Source organism: Andrographis paniculata, unplaced genomic scaffold (assembly GCF_009805555.1).
Source record: "Andrographis paniculata isolate CXL003 unplaced genomic scaffold, ASM980555v1 Contig59END, whole genome shotgun sequence".
Classification (NCBI taxonomy): domain Eukaryota; kingdom Viridiplantae; phylum Streptophyta; class Magnoliopsida; order Lamiales; family Acanthaceae; genus Andrographis; species Andrographis paniculata.
Genome location: NW_026137594.1, coordinates 1,016,531 through 1,033,010, shown reverse-complemented (window position 1 = coordinate 1,033,010; position 16,480 = coordinate 1,016,531). Strand labels below are relative to the sequence as shown.

General features: G+C 32.3%; 1 protein-coding gene across 3 annotated transcripts; it reads right to left on the bottom strand.

Annotated features, from left to right (window-relative positions):
* Nucleotides 1-359: 359 nt before the first annotated feature.
* On the bottom strand, nucleotides 360-9,129 carry LOC127257890 (E3 ubiquitin-protein ligase RKP). 3 transcript variants are annotated; one of them, XM_051284412.1, is made up of 11 exons: nucleotides 8,570-9,129; nucleotides 6,900-8,470; nucleotides 5,286-6,116; nucleotides 3,682-3,842; nucleotides 3,098-3,236; nucleotides 2,756-2,839; nucleotides 2,065-2,346; nucleotides 1,830-1,961; nucleotides 1,561-1,760; nucleotides 1,116-1,329; nucleotides 360-1,032 (listed from the first exon to the last, which is right to left on the bottom strand). In XM_051284412.1, the coding sequence occupies exons 2-11, from the start codon at nucleotides 8,391-8,393 to the stop codon at nucleotides 715-717; spliced, it is 3,855 nt and encodes a 1,284-aa protein (XP_051140369.1). In that variant the 5' UTR covers nucleotides 8,394-8,470; nucleotides 8,570-9,129; the 3' UTR covers nucleotides 360-714. The 3 variants fall into 3 exon arrangements, with proteins under 3 accessions (XP_051140369.1, XP_051140370.1, XP_051140368.1); XM_051284413.1 differs by having other exon boundaries at nucleotides 6,900-8,676; nucleotides 8,876-9,129; XM_051284411.1 differs by having other exon boundaries at nucleotides 6,900-9,129.
* Between the last annotated feature and the right edge of the window lie 7,351 nt (nucleotides 9,130-16,480).

Below are 16,480 nucleotides of genomic sequence, written 5' to 3'. Positions count from 1 at the left end.
GGGGTGGGGAGGGGACGGGTGGGGCGCCCCGCCCTCTTATTAGATGGATAATAATTCTTGCTGTGGTGCTGCTGAACTGATCAAGTGTTTGTAAGATCATCTAATTGTTCAAGAAAGTTAGAGAGGAAACATGAGTCATGGGAGGCCCCCTTAATCTGTATCTTACCTTTTGTTTGTTCAATTTCATTATTTCCCATCTAATGTTTCTGTCTGTCACTCTCTCTCTCGCTAGGTTTTTGTCAATGTCCTCTTGCTCATGTACTCTCTCTCTACTTTTTCCCCATTTTATTTTGTGTTCTAATGGCAAAATCAAGATCATATCAGTTACAGCACTATTCAGAGAATCTTGGAGTAAGATATGCATCATGAAGCTACTTAAAGCTTCCAATGGCTTCCCACTCTTTCAACAGGTTCTTATTTACATCTCTCATACATATATATACATACATAAAAAATAAATGCCTCTCAGGCCTCATATTTGGCTACAAAAATATCAAATCCCAAAGGATCCATCCCTCCTTGGCTAACTTTATTTCACATTTGCACAACCCTCATATATATAATATATATATATATGTGCATGTATGTATGTATATGTAATAATAATATAGTTTGGTCTTTCCCATTGAATAAGGGTATCTATTTTATATATGAACTAGTCATCTAAATGGCAGATGCAAAATGCAATGCAACAGAAACAATAGGACAAATCCTTCATTTGCTGCTGTTTATCCCAATGGTGTTGACGATGGTTGTGTTGCAGAAGAAGCATCTTTCGCAGTTAAGGAGATGCCTGGAAATGCAGCCATGGCAAGATATATGCTTGCACGGCTCGAAGCTGGTGTCGGCTTTGTTCGAATAGCATATGCAGCATGTCCCGTCGTCGGCTGCTTCTACTTCGCCTTCGGTTTCTCCCACTCGGACGACATTCTTCTCCATTTCTTGAATTTCCGTTCGGCGCATCAAGAGGGTCGAGAAATTCTCGAGCTTTTTCAGCTGCTCGCTGTAATCGTCGCTCCTGATCGAGCCCGCCTGGTAAAATATGATGTATGGGATTTGTAAGAAGACGGTTGCGTGAAATGTCGATTAAGATGGAAATGTATGCGTATACGAACCCAATTGTATTCGAGGAGATACTGAACCCCGTGACGAATGGTGCTGGCGCAGTCCATGCTGGCGAAGACGGCAACCACGTCATTGTTTTGAGTCTCGTCCCCATTGTCTGTCCCTCGATTGGCATCCAGAAGATTCAGAATGATTCCCGCAAGCGGCGCGAAAATCATGCCGCCGTTCATCTTTTCGGAGGACTGACCCGGACGTCGAATCAATCTGATAATAGTAAGACAAGCATATGATATCACATTCAATAAGTAATTTACGGCAGTAACTGCACAGATTTATAGAGAATTATCGAAATAAACCACTAAAAGTCGATAGCTATTTAATATCATCATTAGGGACTATTCGCGGCTGCAAAAGAAACCTATTATATTAAATGATCGTCAAATAAAGCAAAATATATGGCGACGGGTATCATTGTAAAGATAAATTTCGACTTACAGGTCAAAAACTTCTGGATCGATAGCACCGATTAAGTGGGTTAACATGAAGACAATCAACTCAGCCAGTCGTCGCAAATTTGTATCCATCCCCGATACAAAAGCTTGAGGTATCTCCCCTGTGCAAAATTCTAAAACTCTCGCGAGGTTGCAAGAAAGGTCGAATATTACACTGCATTTCCTCTGTAGCATGTCCATCATCTGACAAAGGAATTTATCAATCAATAAGGAAAGGAAAACTATGCCTTAACAAATCAAGCTACAATTTACCTTATAATTTTCTTGCATTTCACGAACTGAAACAGAGAATTCGGTCATCGCCCAGCTAAGAGTGTTGAATAAGCGATTGAGGAAAGCTGAGAATAACTCTTCATCGCTGGTGCAAGTTTCCTTAAGCAATGTCTGTAGTGTAGAATTCGAAAATCAGACAAGTACTAGTAATTATAGAGCTGTATAAAAGCAGAAGTGAGGCTAGATTTTTACTGACATAATCATATGTCATTACCTGAAACAATATGGATGAGGATGAAGACTCGCCGCGGTTGGACAAGCCAAATCCCGAACCTTTGCATAGCCTGAGAAGAATATTGGTTACAGGAATCCAGGATCTGTTGTCGAAGGCAGACAATAAAGCTTTTGGCATCCTTCTTGTCGCTGCTTCGTTGCGTTCAAACACAACCAAATATTCCTTGTACTGTACCAGCACAGAAATAGACTGGAGAAGAAGATCCCTTAGCTCCGCACTCGCTATCCTTGGATCATTGAAGTGGGTAACGATAAAAGTAACCTGTACAAAATGAAATAAAAGCATTGTTTTTCGAATCAGATTCAACAAATTACCATGCTAACAACTATTGAGATAATGGCCTGCATCCCTGACAGTTCATGTCAAAATACAATTTACAAATATTTTAGTAATGCAAAACTTTATACTAGATAAAAAATGCAATCAGATGTTTCAATCTAACGAACATTCCTTCTGGATTACTCGTAAAAAACCACTCAGTGGAAAAGGTAAGTGATGAAGGAGTAAATTTAGAAAGAAACCAAACGTAGTTATCCTTGGAGATCAAAACATTAGAATCATGAATGTGATTTGACAAACAGATTATTTGTAATCCCATTGCTCGATAACTGCCTGAAAAATAAAGAATATGGGCACACCAAAACACAAAAAGAAGGAACATATGACGTACAAAAGGAGCAAGTCCTTGCTTAATAAATATTGTGGCTGGAACAAAAGGAGGATCACTCTTCCGCAGCACATGAAAACAGTCTACCTGCCAAAAACAAAGAAGCAGCATCACCAAAATATTTGAAATGTTAATATAGAAATGTATTGTTCGCTTCAAATCGCTTGATAAAGAGGCATCAGCGGGGTTGTTTAATCAAAACAAATACATTTGAAGAAAAATAAAAGTAACACGTGATATAAAGAAACGGAGTGAAATTTTAGTATAAAAAAGGCAGAGTAACAAACTGCGGGCAGCAAGAAAATAGTACAAGGCATTTGACATGTGAGAAAAAGGATACTTTACCAAAGTTTCTAGATAATATTCAGGAACATAGGAGAAGATCGGGTCCCCTTTGCTTAGAACAAGAAGTAACTGAACAATCCACATGCAGGTTGCATACATCCCCCGCTGCTTCCAACGAGAGAAAAGCGAAACCCTATACCTGTAGATTTATTTATTTTTTGGAGGGCATCACATTATTTAAGATTTCAAAACACAAAATATTAGATAGTAGCATTTCAAAGCTACAATCCACAACGTTTAAATATTTCAGCAACAGCAATTCCACATAGACTTTCTAACGAGGATAAGGAATCATTCAGGAACATATCACGGAATTTTAAGTCTGCACAGAGAAATAAAATATTGGCTTAATGGCATAGGTTATAACATAATCAATCTGATGCTCATGGCTTGTCCATCTGGTAACCAATTTATAAATGAATGATCGTAATATAACAGCAGGAATGATACAGGAAAGTGGGTTAGATAAGTTACCATGTTGTAAATTCTTGGAAACACCAAATAATTAGAATATGTTTCTAGGAAACAAAGAGATTCATTATGCTCAGCAATAGAAAAGGTAAGAGTCGTGACAGGATAGATACCAGGCAGAGTGTCTGATGCAATCCACAACTTCTTCACGATAAACACTGCGAGCTTCCCTCAAGCGCTTCACTTGTTCGCTATATATGCATTCTCTAATTTGTCTATCGGTCTCTTCCAAAAGTGAAATGGACTGTGATTGACGAGACATGAAAGAGGATGCCTGGATACAGATAAATTTGACCAAATAACAATAATTAGTTTCCCCTACCGATAAATAAATGAAGAATTATAGTAAGCAAGCTCTCCACCTCATAGCATAAATATCCCCTGTACAACGATCCTACTTTTTTGTGCAGACCATAAGGAGGATAACAGGGGGAAAAGAAAGTATCACTGAACTTCAAGAAAGAGTAGATAGATGCACAAAGGAGAAACCACACACAAATTTCTTCCAAAAATACAATGCATCAACAACCAATGTCTCCTTTAACTCAGAGCTAACTGCCACAGACTTCTTATGCTACAAACGGATATAATGCTTCATTTAGGAAAAATACAATGTGTGATGAACAGCTTCTCAAGTATTCTTATATTGACAAAATCTCTGAGGAGGGAGTTTACCAGACACAAGAAGTAAATAATTCCCTGTTGATTATCGTCTTATTTCCAATGATAATAGTACAAATACAATGCAATTAGATGGCACACCCTAAAGAAAATTTCTCCAAATTTTATGAGAAGAAATGAACACATTCTACTAAACTCCCTATGAAGGTAAAGCTCAAAATAATCTTGGATTTCTTGTAGATTAAAAAAAAAAAGTATCAATAATTCAATATACATAGCAAGGGGTGACTGATAGATTAGTTGGTTCAACTTGCGTCAACGCATAAAGCAACTAATGCTAGAAACTCACAAAGAAAAGAATGGAGCACAGCATTTACTATACTTCAACTAAACAAATATATTCGGTAACATTTATTGGCTTACAATGAGAAGCTTAGTGCATTGAGCAACAAGGTTATATTTGTGAATTTTGATTCCCATAAAAAGTGAACATAAACCCAATGATATGGAAAATATAATGCTTACAGCTACATAATTGTAAAAGCATTATCCTTTAAAGAAACTCCCTGTGTTCTAAATGACAATGCAAAGGCTCGAGAAATAAAGTACGATCCACCAGTTCTTTATAATCAAAGAGAAAATCATGATTAAGAAACAGGCTCGAGAAAAGAAAGTAAGTTCCACCAGCTCTTTAAAGTTAAAGAGAAAATCATGGTTAAGAAAAAAAATTAAATGTCACACATCATTCAATATGTGTGAACATTACAAGAAAATACAACACTTGAGCTTCAAGAAGTTGAGTAGGAACTTCCAATATATTGATGGTGTCTTAACCATAGGTCCTGTTGTGTTCACCTTTATATTTGGGATAGGGACAACGAATGATTATCTGAATATATATATATATGTATATTGTACTTAAGTGATGGGCTATTCATTCAAAATTTTAGCATGACCAGAGGTAACGATCCCTTAAAATTATGCAGCTAGCCTATATCTAAATCTAGTCATCAAAAGTGAAGATAGCCTTGATTTTATACCCTATTACAGAAAGTATGACTAAAAACTCAATAAAAATTAAATCAGTTTCACTGACCTGCTTAAAGTTTGGCGCAAGACCCAAATGATAAAGCAAAAGCATAGTATCTAAAAGCTCCTCCTCTTCTAAAGTAGCTGAAGAAAATGCATTCTCTTTTGGTACAATCCTCAGTTGCTGCATGGGTCGAAACGCAAACTCAGACTCAGAGTGATCGCTGGTACTGGGTTTATCAACTATTTCATCATTCAGATTTGCAGCACTACATTCAGATGTAACGTGAGTCGATTTATCAGGAATAGAGCTGCAACTCCCCTGAGAACCTTTAGTCATACATCTTATGCGATCTTCAAAGATTTTAGAAGAATCACCATCATCTGTAAAACAGCAACATGGTTTCTGCCTACCAAAATGAGTCACTCTCATTTCTTCATCATCCATGCATCCTTCTTCCCATCGAATAATTTCCTCTTCTTCCTCTTCATCAAAACTGTTAAATTTTGACAAATGACTGTAAGATCCTCCTAGCCTGGGTATATCAACTCGATGAGGATCATTTTTCACAAACAGGCCAGCAGGAAAACTTTGCTGCCCACCCCTGTGAAGGAATCCCACATGAGTTCCAGAATTCGTCCTAGAGCCCTTAATCCAGCCATAGATGTCTCCTACAGCAAAGCCTTCAGAGAGAAAATGGAGAAGAACACTAAATAAAGAGACAAGTACTGTGTTGTTTGACAGGCCAGGGGGTGGCACATTACGATCTGCACCCCTGTTCTTCAGTAAAATACTCTGTAGAAATGTTCGAAAGACAGAGCCTGGCAATTGTACAGGTCCTACAGGTGGTATGAATTGCATAACCAAACGGCATAGATCCCTTTGCTTCTCTTCAATCTGAATAAGAATAAAGATTCATGCCATCAAAACAAATAACAACTTAAAATTCTGTTGCCAAAAATAAGGATTGTGAAACAAAATTGGGTGCCAAAAACATTGTGACAAAGATCTACACTTTTAGCATTAAAAGGCATGGAAAACTATTACATATAGACAGGATAAATCCAAATTTAGCACACCAAACTGAACCCAAGGTTCCGTGAAGTTCTTGCAACGGTCACGCAAGATAAAAAGCAGAAATCTGATTCTACACTACATTATACGATATACCGCAGATCTCAACCAATGAAATAACTCATGTTATAACTGTCATAATGAGGTAAGAAATGAAACCGTGTCAAGTATAAAATATACATTTTCATTTATCAACACTTTTCAGCATTTATCGTTATTTTTTGGTAAACTAGAAGGCTATAGTGATTGGGGTATAATAAGAAAAGAATGAAATCGTGTAAAAGTGTAAAATATTACATTTTGTCTGTCGTCATAACTTTTTCAGCATTTATTATTACATTTTGGGAAGCCGGAAGATTATTTCGATCTATGTATAATTCAACACATCAAATCTTGTCATCCACTAGATATTGCTCCAACGGTAGGTAATGCAGATTGGAAATTGTCCCGCCATTCACAACAGAATTTCCATTCAAATATAGTAACATTTCAACATTTGTAACTCCAACGGAGGAAGGATATATGTAATCCATTAAATTAATAATTGAAATCAAGCAAGAAAATAAATAAATTTCGAAAAGAAACTATCCAAAAGTCAATGCATACCTTATTTATTGCTTCAGATAGAGCTGTAGTTGTAAGCATCATGTTATTCTCATTAGATATGTCCTCATACGAGCCTGGCCACCAGACAGAGGGAATCAGAGATTGGAGATCCTGTTTGTTAGGACCTTTCCTTGAAAGAAACCCCTCAAACAAGAATTGAAAATCTGAATTCCACCAGAGAGTCATCAGTTCTTCCCGCCTTAACATGTGGCATGCCAGAGCAAGATAACTATATGATCCAGAATAAGGGCACTCGGTAAGAACTAAGGGTGCTGTTTTACATCTTCCCGAAAGTGCCTCAAATGCATGCCCAAACAATAGCTTTGACTCATCAAACCCGAGAAGGGAATCAAGTACTCTGTTCAAGGTTAGATAGTCATGTGGGGGACGAATTCTGAAGGCTTCCATCATGAATGACAAAAAGGGGCCATGTCCTATGTACTCTGCACTCGCAATTTCAGCATTGAGAGCAGAGAACAACTCTTCACAAATGCCTTTAGAGACAGGATTATAAAGTTCTTCAAAGGACGCAAAACGTTTCAGCCTGCTCAGCTTCTCAATAGTGTTGGATTCCAGCCTCCGTGGGCACTGCATTTGCAAGAGTCTTAAAAAGCAATCGAACAGGTTAGTTGCAAGACACGTCGAAGGGGGAGGAGCTTGAATGGGAAGAAATCCTTTAATAGGATACTTAAATGGTAGTCCACCAAAATTTATCTCACACCGTTCCCCTTGAGAGAGAGAAATAGCTGGATAGTACCCCAAGCCAGGCACCATCTTCCGAATCCCAGTGAAAGCTACCCCAAGTGAGGTACCATTTCGGTAAAAGAGTATCTCATCGCTATCCATATCTATACAGCATCCAATCACATCACCCACAACCCACCCCTGGCCATAGGGATCAGTTTCTTTATTTCTTTTGCAGACCCTTTTACCATCAAACGCATAAGAATCGTCTAAATCGCCAACACCCTTCCGTTCAGTGAAGGGGCAAGCTATAGCCCAACCAAGCTTCTGTGCGCCACAAGTTTCAAGAGTAACTTCATACATCCACTTCCCTTTCCATACACAGGCATTGGCCCTAACACTACTGAACAACGCATCGCTCTCCACGAGCAAAGGCTGATTGAGAATTCGAATGTCACCGCAAATACTAGATTCATCAAGCCCAACCACTTGCTGTGATGTATCATAGATTGTGCAGACCCCATCTCTATTCCGACTAACAGTCTTCAATTCTTGGTGATGCCTTAAGAACTCATGCCGTATTATTGTCCGCACATCACCACTGTTCACCGGGCTGTTCAAATGATTAATTGCTTTATACGGGAGGTCGAATATGTGCTCGATTGCACGCTCCACAGGCTGTTCCCCAAAACTTTCACAATATGAAACAAGATGAGATTTCCCAGAACCATTACTGCTTTCCTTCCCCTTCAATACTACAGCCAATCCATTATAAAGCCCCCCACCCATCCTTAGGCCCTCATCGGCCATTGCCGGCGCCGACTACTTAACCCCAAATCAGGCACAGTTTTCCAATTCTATGAAGTCTATAAAACTACAGAAGAATTCTACAAGAAGTTTAATACCAAAGTCAACTTTTGCCCAACCAATAAAACAACATACAACAACAATCACTCCGAATTATCACAGTATCTACGAAAAAATACCTTCGATTTCTGAAAGTAGAGCTATCCAATCTTTCAAGTTCCGACTAAACAAGATGTAATGATTTCAATTCCTCTATCGGCCACTGGTAATATCTGAACAAACTTAACTAATATGAACAAAAGAGATTCACCATCAAAAGCTGCCCGACCACATAACTTCCAGATGAATCAACAAGAACAATAAATCAAACGGAAAATCTCGCAAGAACGATGACCTCCAAGATAACAACCCTCCCAAAACATCATACAACAACACCCCTCCAACGAGCTAAACATCCACAAGATGGGAGTCCCCGAAGCACTTACTTCAGGTGAGGCAGCTAACCCTCCTGTATCAACACAAAATCGAGGCGGCTTTTGGGATGTCGCGTCTTTCCTTCCCTGCAACTCCAAAGGCGGCTGCTAAATATTAGGGTTCTTGACAGTCGCCATAATCAATTTACCACCCAATGGAAGAGAATAGACAATGAGAGAGAAACAATTTTAGGTTTCCCTTTGGACAGAAAGACCCAGAGAGAGAGGTTGAAATTTTTTTGAATTAATATTTTTCCATTTTGCCTAACAATTCCTTTGTTTTGTTGCCCGCAAGAACCTGGGAGCCAAAAAATCACAGTGACAATTCTTGACTAGGTCGGATCCGGTTCCTTTCGCTGCAGTTATTTCATTTACAACAGAAGTCGCATAATGTACGAAGGCGAAAAAGACATTTCACACAAATGCGACTTCAACATTAGCCACGTGGAACAGTGCCATGCGACTTGAGTTAAAAATTAGGTACTGCACAGAACTGGACGGTGGGGAACCGGAGGGATTCCTGGAAGGATGCTGGGCTGGCAACGCGCGTGAAGGCTGACGGCAAGAGACATGTGTTTGGCAGCCGGTTTGAACCGGTCCCGGCCGAGTCGGTCTGAACGGTTCGGTCAGAACGGTGACTGGATAGACGAGTATTTATTAGTATTTCACTACGAAGGGATCTGATTCCCTACAGCCGAGATGCATTTGAATTCGTGAAGTCGACACAGGATAAAGCTTCGACATGAGGACACAATAATATGCAGAAATATTTGCTATTTAAATAAAATATTAAATTAATATTTTATTTTTAGTCAATTTTAAATTATCATTAACCAATATGATTGTTTGCATGTGAATTTGGTTTTGTATTTGATTTTTTTATAATAAAAATTTAAATTTAAATAGTTATTTGATATAATATAAGTCGATATCACTGTAATATTTTGAATTGAAAATAAATTTTTAATAAACACGTTTGTTTTTTGGTTTAGTAAAAAATATAGAATTAAATTTGTTGAAAGTATATTGTACTTATTTTTAGTATTAGTTAATGTTGTCAGTAATTAGTTCGATCAACAAACAAACTTCAATGGACAATTGTAACCCATTTAATTTGAGTTCAATCAACCGAATGTGTAATATAAATGCAATTCAAATTGAATAAATTAATGAAGACCCAAGTAAAAAGTTCGAAAATAACCTATAGCCTCCACCTTTTTTTGTTGAAGTGGAAGACCGTTGTAACAGACCAAGAGTCAATAAAATGAAAGTGAAGTGATAAGAGATGTGAAAATAAAATAATAAGGAAATATATTGAGTTGAATAATGAATTCTAAGGGAAACTTTTAAATTTATAATTTTAAACTAAAAAAAGTTTATTTGACTGGAGACAAAGTCCAAACGGTGATCTAATTATGCCCCGTTTGAATGCATATCGAATTATTGACAGACTACATTTTTCATGAAGAGGTCGTCTTGATACTTGGAAGTGAGGTCAATTTTTGCTTCATTCAATATGCTACGATGATGAATCGAGACACACATATTTGAGAGTACTTTTTGAAGTGCAAATTCAAATTCCACATTGAAAATTGATAAGAAAAATCTACATTTTATAAACCTTAACAGTGGTATCAGAGTCTCGTACATTGGTGGTTGTCGAAAGTCTCATGGCACTGGGTCTATTCCAACCGTTGTGATTGATCATTTTGAAAAAATCCAAAAACAAATCTATATGGGCTCAACTCAAAGCGGACACTATTATTATAATGTTGAGTGACTCAATTCCAACAGTGCTAAACATCCTTTAAGGGAGAGTTTATAATACATAAATAAGAATTTACTTGTGTGTTTGTTGTCTTAAAGTTGAGATTAATTTGGAATACATGTTATTGCAATTTTCAACTGAATTTTAGCGATGACACTTGGGTTGGAACTTCAAACGTGGGACAAGTTAGAAGGCGAATTGAGTTAATAATTATTTTGTATTTTATTTTAGGGTGCATTTATTGTTTGATTATTACACAATCCATCTATTTGTGTAAGTCTGATTATAACTTTATATGTTATAAGTGCTTGATTGCTAAATTGAAACGAACCAAATTTGATATTAATATATATTGATATAATATTTTTAATGTAAAATTTATTTTTATAAAATAAAAAATAAATATTTAATTCAATATTTCAGAAAAATTAATAAAAAGTAAAATTAAAATTAAAAAAATCACAAACAAATGAGAAAATTTGTTTGAATGCCCTGCTTCTGGACGCCGCCGCCTTTAGGGTGTCTTATTTTGTCTTAATTAAAAGAATGTATAATAATAATAATAATAATAATAATAATAATAATTAGAAAAATGAAGAAAAGAAAATAAATGACATAAAGAGGATAGTTACAGTATAAGAAAAAACAGAACAACAAAACGGTAAAAAAATTACAAAATTTTAATTTATAATTTTAATTTATTTTACAATTTTGCCCTCATCAGTTATCACTATCTGCGGTCATATGTCAAATGATATCATTTAATAAAATATGAATATGAATAATATATATTATTCAGTGCAATATGTAATTATTTATTCATGTAATGAAATTCAATAGGTAACAACAGCACTCTTGCTGACGAATGACATCTTAAAATATTTTTGTAATATATATATATATATATGAATAATATTATAGATGTACACACATTACGATGTAATAATACAATAGAATAAAATATTATACTATGGGTTAAATATATTTTGAATAGTAAATGTTATAAATATAAAAATGTAGCATTTGTTATAAAATGGAGAGGAGTGAATATATAAATAATGTTATTAGTATACAATAGTCGTGGTTTGAAATTAATTTATAAATGGAGTGTTAAATTTAAAGTTTTATTTAAATAATATTTTGATTAATTTTGATTTGAAGGATAAAAAGACAAATTCGTTATTACATGATATTATTTTTATCCTGAAAAATTATATCACTGTTATTTTAGTGTGAATTACATTTATACATAATTTATTTATAATAATAATTTATTCACTTAAATTTTTATTATCAATATTTTCAAAAAATAAGTAATTTATCATTAATTTTTATTTATTTATTTATTTATTTTTATATCAAAATATTTTATTCTTTAGTTGCTGGGTTCAATTAAACAAATATAAAATATTTTGGATGGAAGAGGTACATTGGAATTTGGTGTTTTAACATTTTAAAAAATATGGATTTTTAATATTAGATATTGAAAATTATATAAGTATTTTGACAAATTATGATGTGGTTTAATACTTTTTAAATATCTTATAAAAATAATTATTACTATTGAGAGCTAAGTGCACTTTCATTTTTGAAAATTTATTTTACATTTTAATAGTATTTTAAAATTTTAAATTTTTATTAAATTAATTAGTTATTTTAATTTTAATTTATAATTATTTCTATTATATTGTAATTAATTTTATTCATATATTTTTAATATTTACTAATCATATTTCTAAAAGAATTCCATGGCTATATTAACTGTGACATAATATTAAGTAAGAAGGAAGTAAATAACAGAACAGTATGCTCTTACACGGTGTGTTCAATATGTCTATCATGAGAATTCCGTACTATGTGATTATATTTTCCTAAATTTATATATGTGTATATATATATTTTATGAAATGATATACACACGTTTATATACTTTTTAAAATATTATTTACATATTTCATTTTATTTGAATAAAATATAGTATATTACATATATAATTATATTTTATTACACCATGTTTGACATCTCACAATTTAATTTAAAAAAAGAAAAAAAATCGAAGTAAGAGACAATCACAATTATAATTTTTTTTTTTTAAAAAAAATATTATGTTGAATTAAAACTTTACTCATATTTTAATAAACATATGTTGTTTTATATAAAATATTTGAATAAATAATAAAGTTTATTTTAGCCTAGACAACATTACAAATCTCTATTTATTAATAACAAAAATCTCACAATAAAAAATAAGAGTGTGCTCTTGTGTTTTGGATTTAATGTGATTTTTTATATTTATTATTGAAAATTATGAAAATTTATAATATTATTCAACTAAAATATTATTTTAAAAATATTTTATTAAAAATTATGTAAAAAACATATACATACTTCCCTGAAAAATACAATCTTGCTGGAAACAGGCCTTACAATTGGGCCGACATATTATTTTAAATTGCATACATACATATAATATTATACGGTACGTTATTCTTGATGTTGTTCATTATAATAATGTGTTATATGAATCGTTTGGGAAAGTGATTGAGGATTGTGGCTCTCTCTCTCTCTCTCTCTCTCTCTCTCTCTATATATATATATATATACTATTTTATTATTTTCATTATTTATGTTCTATTTCAAAGTGTTACTAAAGTAATAATATTCCAATGTTAAAATATTTTTAATTTTTACCTAAATTACAAATATACAATTACATATCTAATTATTATTATTTTTTTATATATAAAGTCAAAAGAAAAAAATATCAACTTTTTATATACTTCTACTAACTAATAAAATACTATTATTTTTTAATCTACTACAAAATCTCGAATGACCCATTTAAATCGAGACGGAGGAAGTATTAATTAGTAAAAGGGTATAATATGATTTTGATACTATTATTTTCACAAAATATTATACTCCCTTCGTCCCGCAAGAAAGTTGTCATTAGTTTTTTACGTGTTAATATTTGAATATTAATTATGATATCAATACGTAGTACAACTCAATAAAAGAAAACAAAAATATGTTTATTAGTCTCTTATAATAAATATACAGTGATATTTGTTGAGTAAATTATTTAAATATAAAGATATTTTTAATAATAAGTACAATGACGCAAAAACCAAATGACAACCTTATTGCGGGACGGAGGGAGTATTAAAATATATTTAAATCAAAATTCAAATAAAAAACTTAAATTTAACAATAAAAATATATTTATATTCGTATAATTTTTTTGTACAAATTTCATTATATTAGTGTTATAAGACATAATAAAAGTATTTTGCCATTTTTTCTAAATCTGTACTTATATTTTGATATAATAATTAACATTGAGAGATAAATATATAAAAATTAAATGAAAAAAATTTAATCTGGGAAGTATATTTTTTTTAGTATTATACATATATTAATAAATTTTATACATATATTTTTATAGAAATATACTGAAATGATTCCAAATTTTGGGCCTGTGACATGGGCCCAAAAACGGGCACTGACAAGAGCAATAGGAGGCTTAGGCAATAACACATAATTTGAAGATTTCATAAAAATCTATTGATCCATTGAAAAATAATTTATAGTACTAAAGTTTAAATGATACTTTAAGAATATCTATAATTGTGAAATTGGATATATATATATATATTGGAAGAAAATATCTTATTACAAACACAAATTTTTGATATATTAGATTAATGAAAAACAAATGAGATCAAATATTCATATTTATAAAAAGTGACAAATATATTTTGTCTATTCCGAATTTCCAATGACATCCCAAATTCACATTATAATGAAAGAATCATTAATTTTCATCATAGGCTTAATTTTTCTATTTTAGAAATATTAATATATGTTCCCGTTATAGAATGAAAGAAATAATAAATTGATTTTAATATATTTTTATTAAATATATTTGAATCATAAAGTGTAGCATAACATATTATACTCTATTCGTCCCAAAAAAAAATATTCATTTGCTTTTTGCACGTAGTTTTAAAAATATTAGTATTATATTAGGATATAGTAAAAATAAAATAGAAATGACTAAAATAATATTATTAGTATATGTGATATAAATGCAATGATATTTGTGTAATATATTGTAAGTTGTAAGGGTATTTGTAATGTTAGGTAGATAGTATCGTTACTAAAAAAAATGAAATGGATACTTTGATATATGACAGACTAAAATAGAAAAATAGATATTTTGTTATGAAACAGATGGAGTATTTTATGGTAATTCGACTTCTAGATGTTCACAATCATGCTCAAAAGCATTTGACAATAAAAATGAATATAAAAACTTATACTCAATCCATACCCGATTATTATATTTATAAAATATTTGATTCATATCCATTCTGATACCAAAATAATTAAATCTGACTCATATCACTATTATTATTATTTTTTGTAATCTTTAGGTGTGATTCTCATATATAATAATAATAATAATAATAATAATAATAAACGTAATAAAATAATGCAGAATATATATATGTGGCCCATGGATGAGGTGTTAAAAAAAAAATTTCAAAACTCAACCCTCTAAAGTTATTCTACATTAATTTATATTATTTAATTATTTTTTAAATATAATTAAAATAATTAATATTTTAACTAATCAACACAAGTAAAAAAATCAGCGTATGATTTGTGTTGACATATATATATATATGTATATAGGTATAGTTGAACATTGCATAACATAATTATTGACTAGTTTAAAATTTTTAACTTTTCACATTGTTTTGTGTCCAATTTTTGGATACGTTTGGATTATCGGATGACTTGAAACAAAATCAAATTGATATGAACATGATCTGAAAAAATTTGTCGTATTCAAATTTAGAATTTCAAGTTTAACTTGACAGATTTTGTGTTATTCTCACAGTTCAACTCAACACGAGTACGATCTAAAATCATAAATTGTCCCGTAAGGAATGACGTTGGACTTGTGACCGTGAGGTCATGGGTTCAAACTCCCGACGCTTCAGGTCACCTGCCACACATGGTTCGCCTTGTGTGACTTTTCCGTCGGGCCTGATTTGCAGGGTATTAGTTTCGACCGGAAGTTTACCTAGTGTGCACTTTCGGGTAGCGACTGCAGGTTCCCATATCATCTAAGAAAAATCATAAATTGACACCCCTATCATGACTAATAAAACTGTCAATCATAGAAGGCGATGCCGAGCGGAGGTACTCTTCCACTAATATGTACAGACTTTTGATGCTTTAGGCCTTGTGTGTCACATATGGTTAACCCGGTGTGATTTGTTTTATCGGATATAGTTTGTAAGTTATTAAGTTCAACCGATGGTTTACCTAAAACGCACTCGAAGATGAATTTCACGCCATTAAAAACAAAAAAAAAAAATATACAGCTTCAATTATGTAGACTTTAGAATGATTCAATTAAAAGTAGACTCTGTTAACTGAATTTTTTTAGATAAAGTGATTTTTAATGTATTATATAAAAAAAAATATTTTAAATATTTTATTATTATTTTTAAAAAAATTAAAAATAAAAGTAATGTTAGAAAAACAGAGCTCATGTGTCTACTTGAAAAATATTACTATAAAATATTCAAATATGCTCATTCTTGAACATTGACTTTTAATTACAATAACTTGAGCTTCTTATTATATTTGGGTTGTTAGTCGTGCCAATATTTTTAAACATAGAATTCATTTTCTATAATATTACCCCTTAAAATGATTTTTAATAATGATTTTACAACCAACAATTTCAATTTATAATAAGACTCTATTTATGTACACATTATATATATAACAATTTATTAACAATAATTTTGTTTTGTTTTATTTTTTATTTT

What these genes read in the sequence shown, in the direction of transcription:
- LOC127257890 (XM_051284411.1), bottom strand. Translation starts at nt 8,393, where the DNA reads ATGGCCGATGAGGGCCTAAGGATGGGTGGGGGGCTTTATAATGGATTG. An exon ending in TATCTGAAGCAATAAATAAG is followed by an intron (nt 6,117 to 6,899) that starts GTATGCATTGAC and finishes ATTCTTATTCAG; the next exon opens with ATTGAAGAGAAGCAAAGGGA. An exon ending in GATCCAGAAGTTTTTGACCT is followed by an intron (nt 1,330 to 1,560) that starts GTAAGTCGAAAT and finishes TACTATTATCAG; the next exon opens with ATTGATTCGACGTCCGGGTC.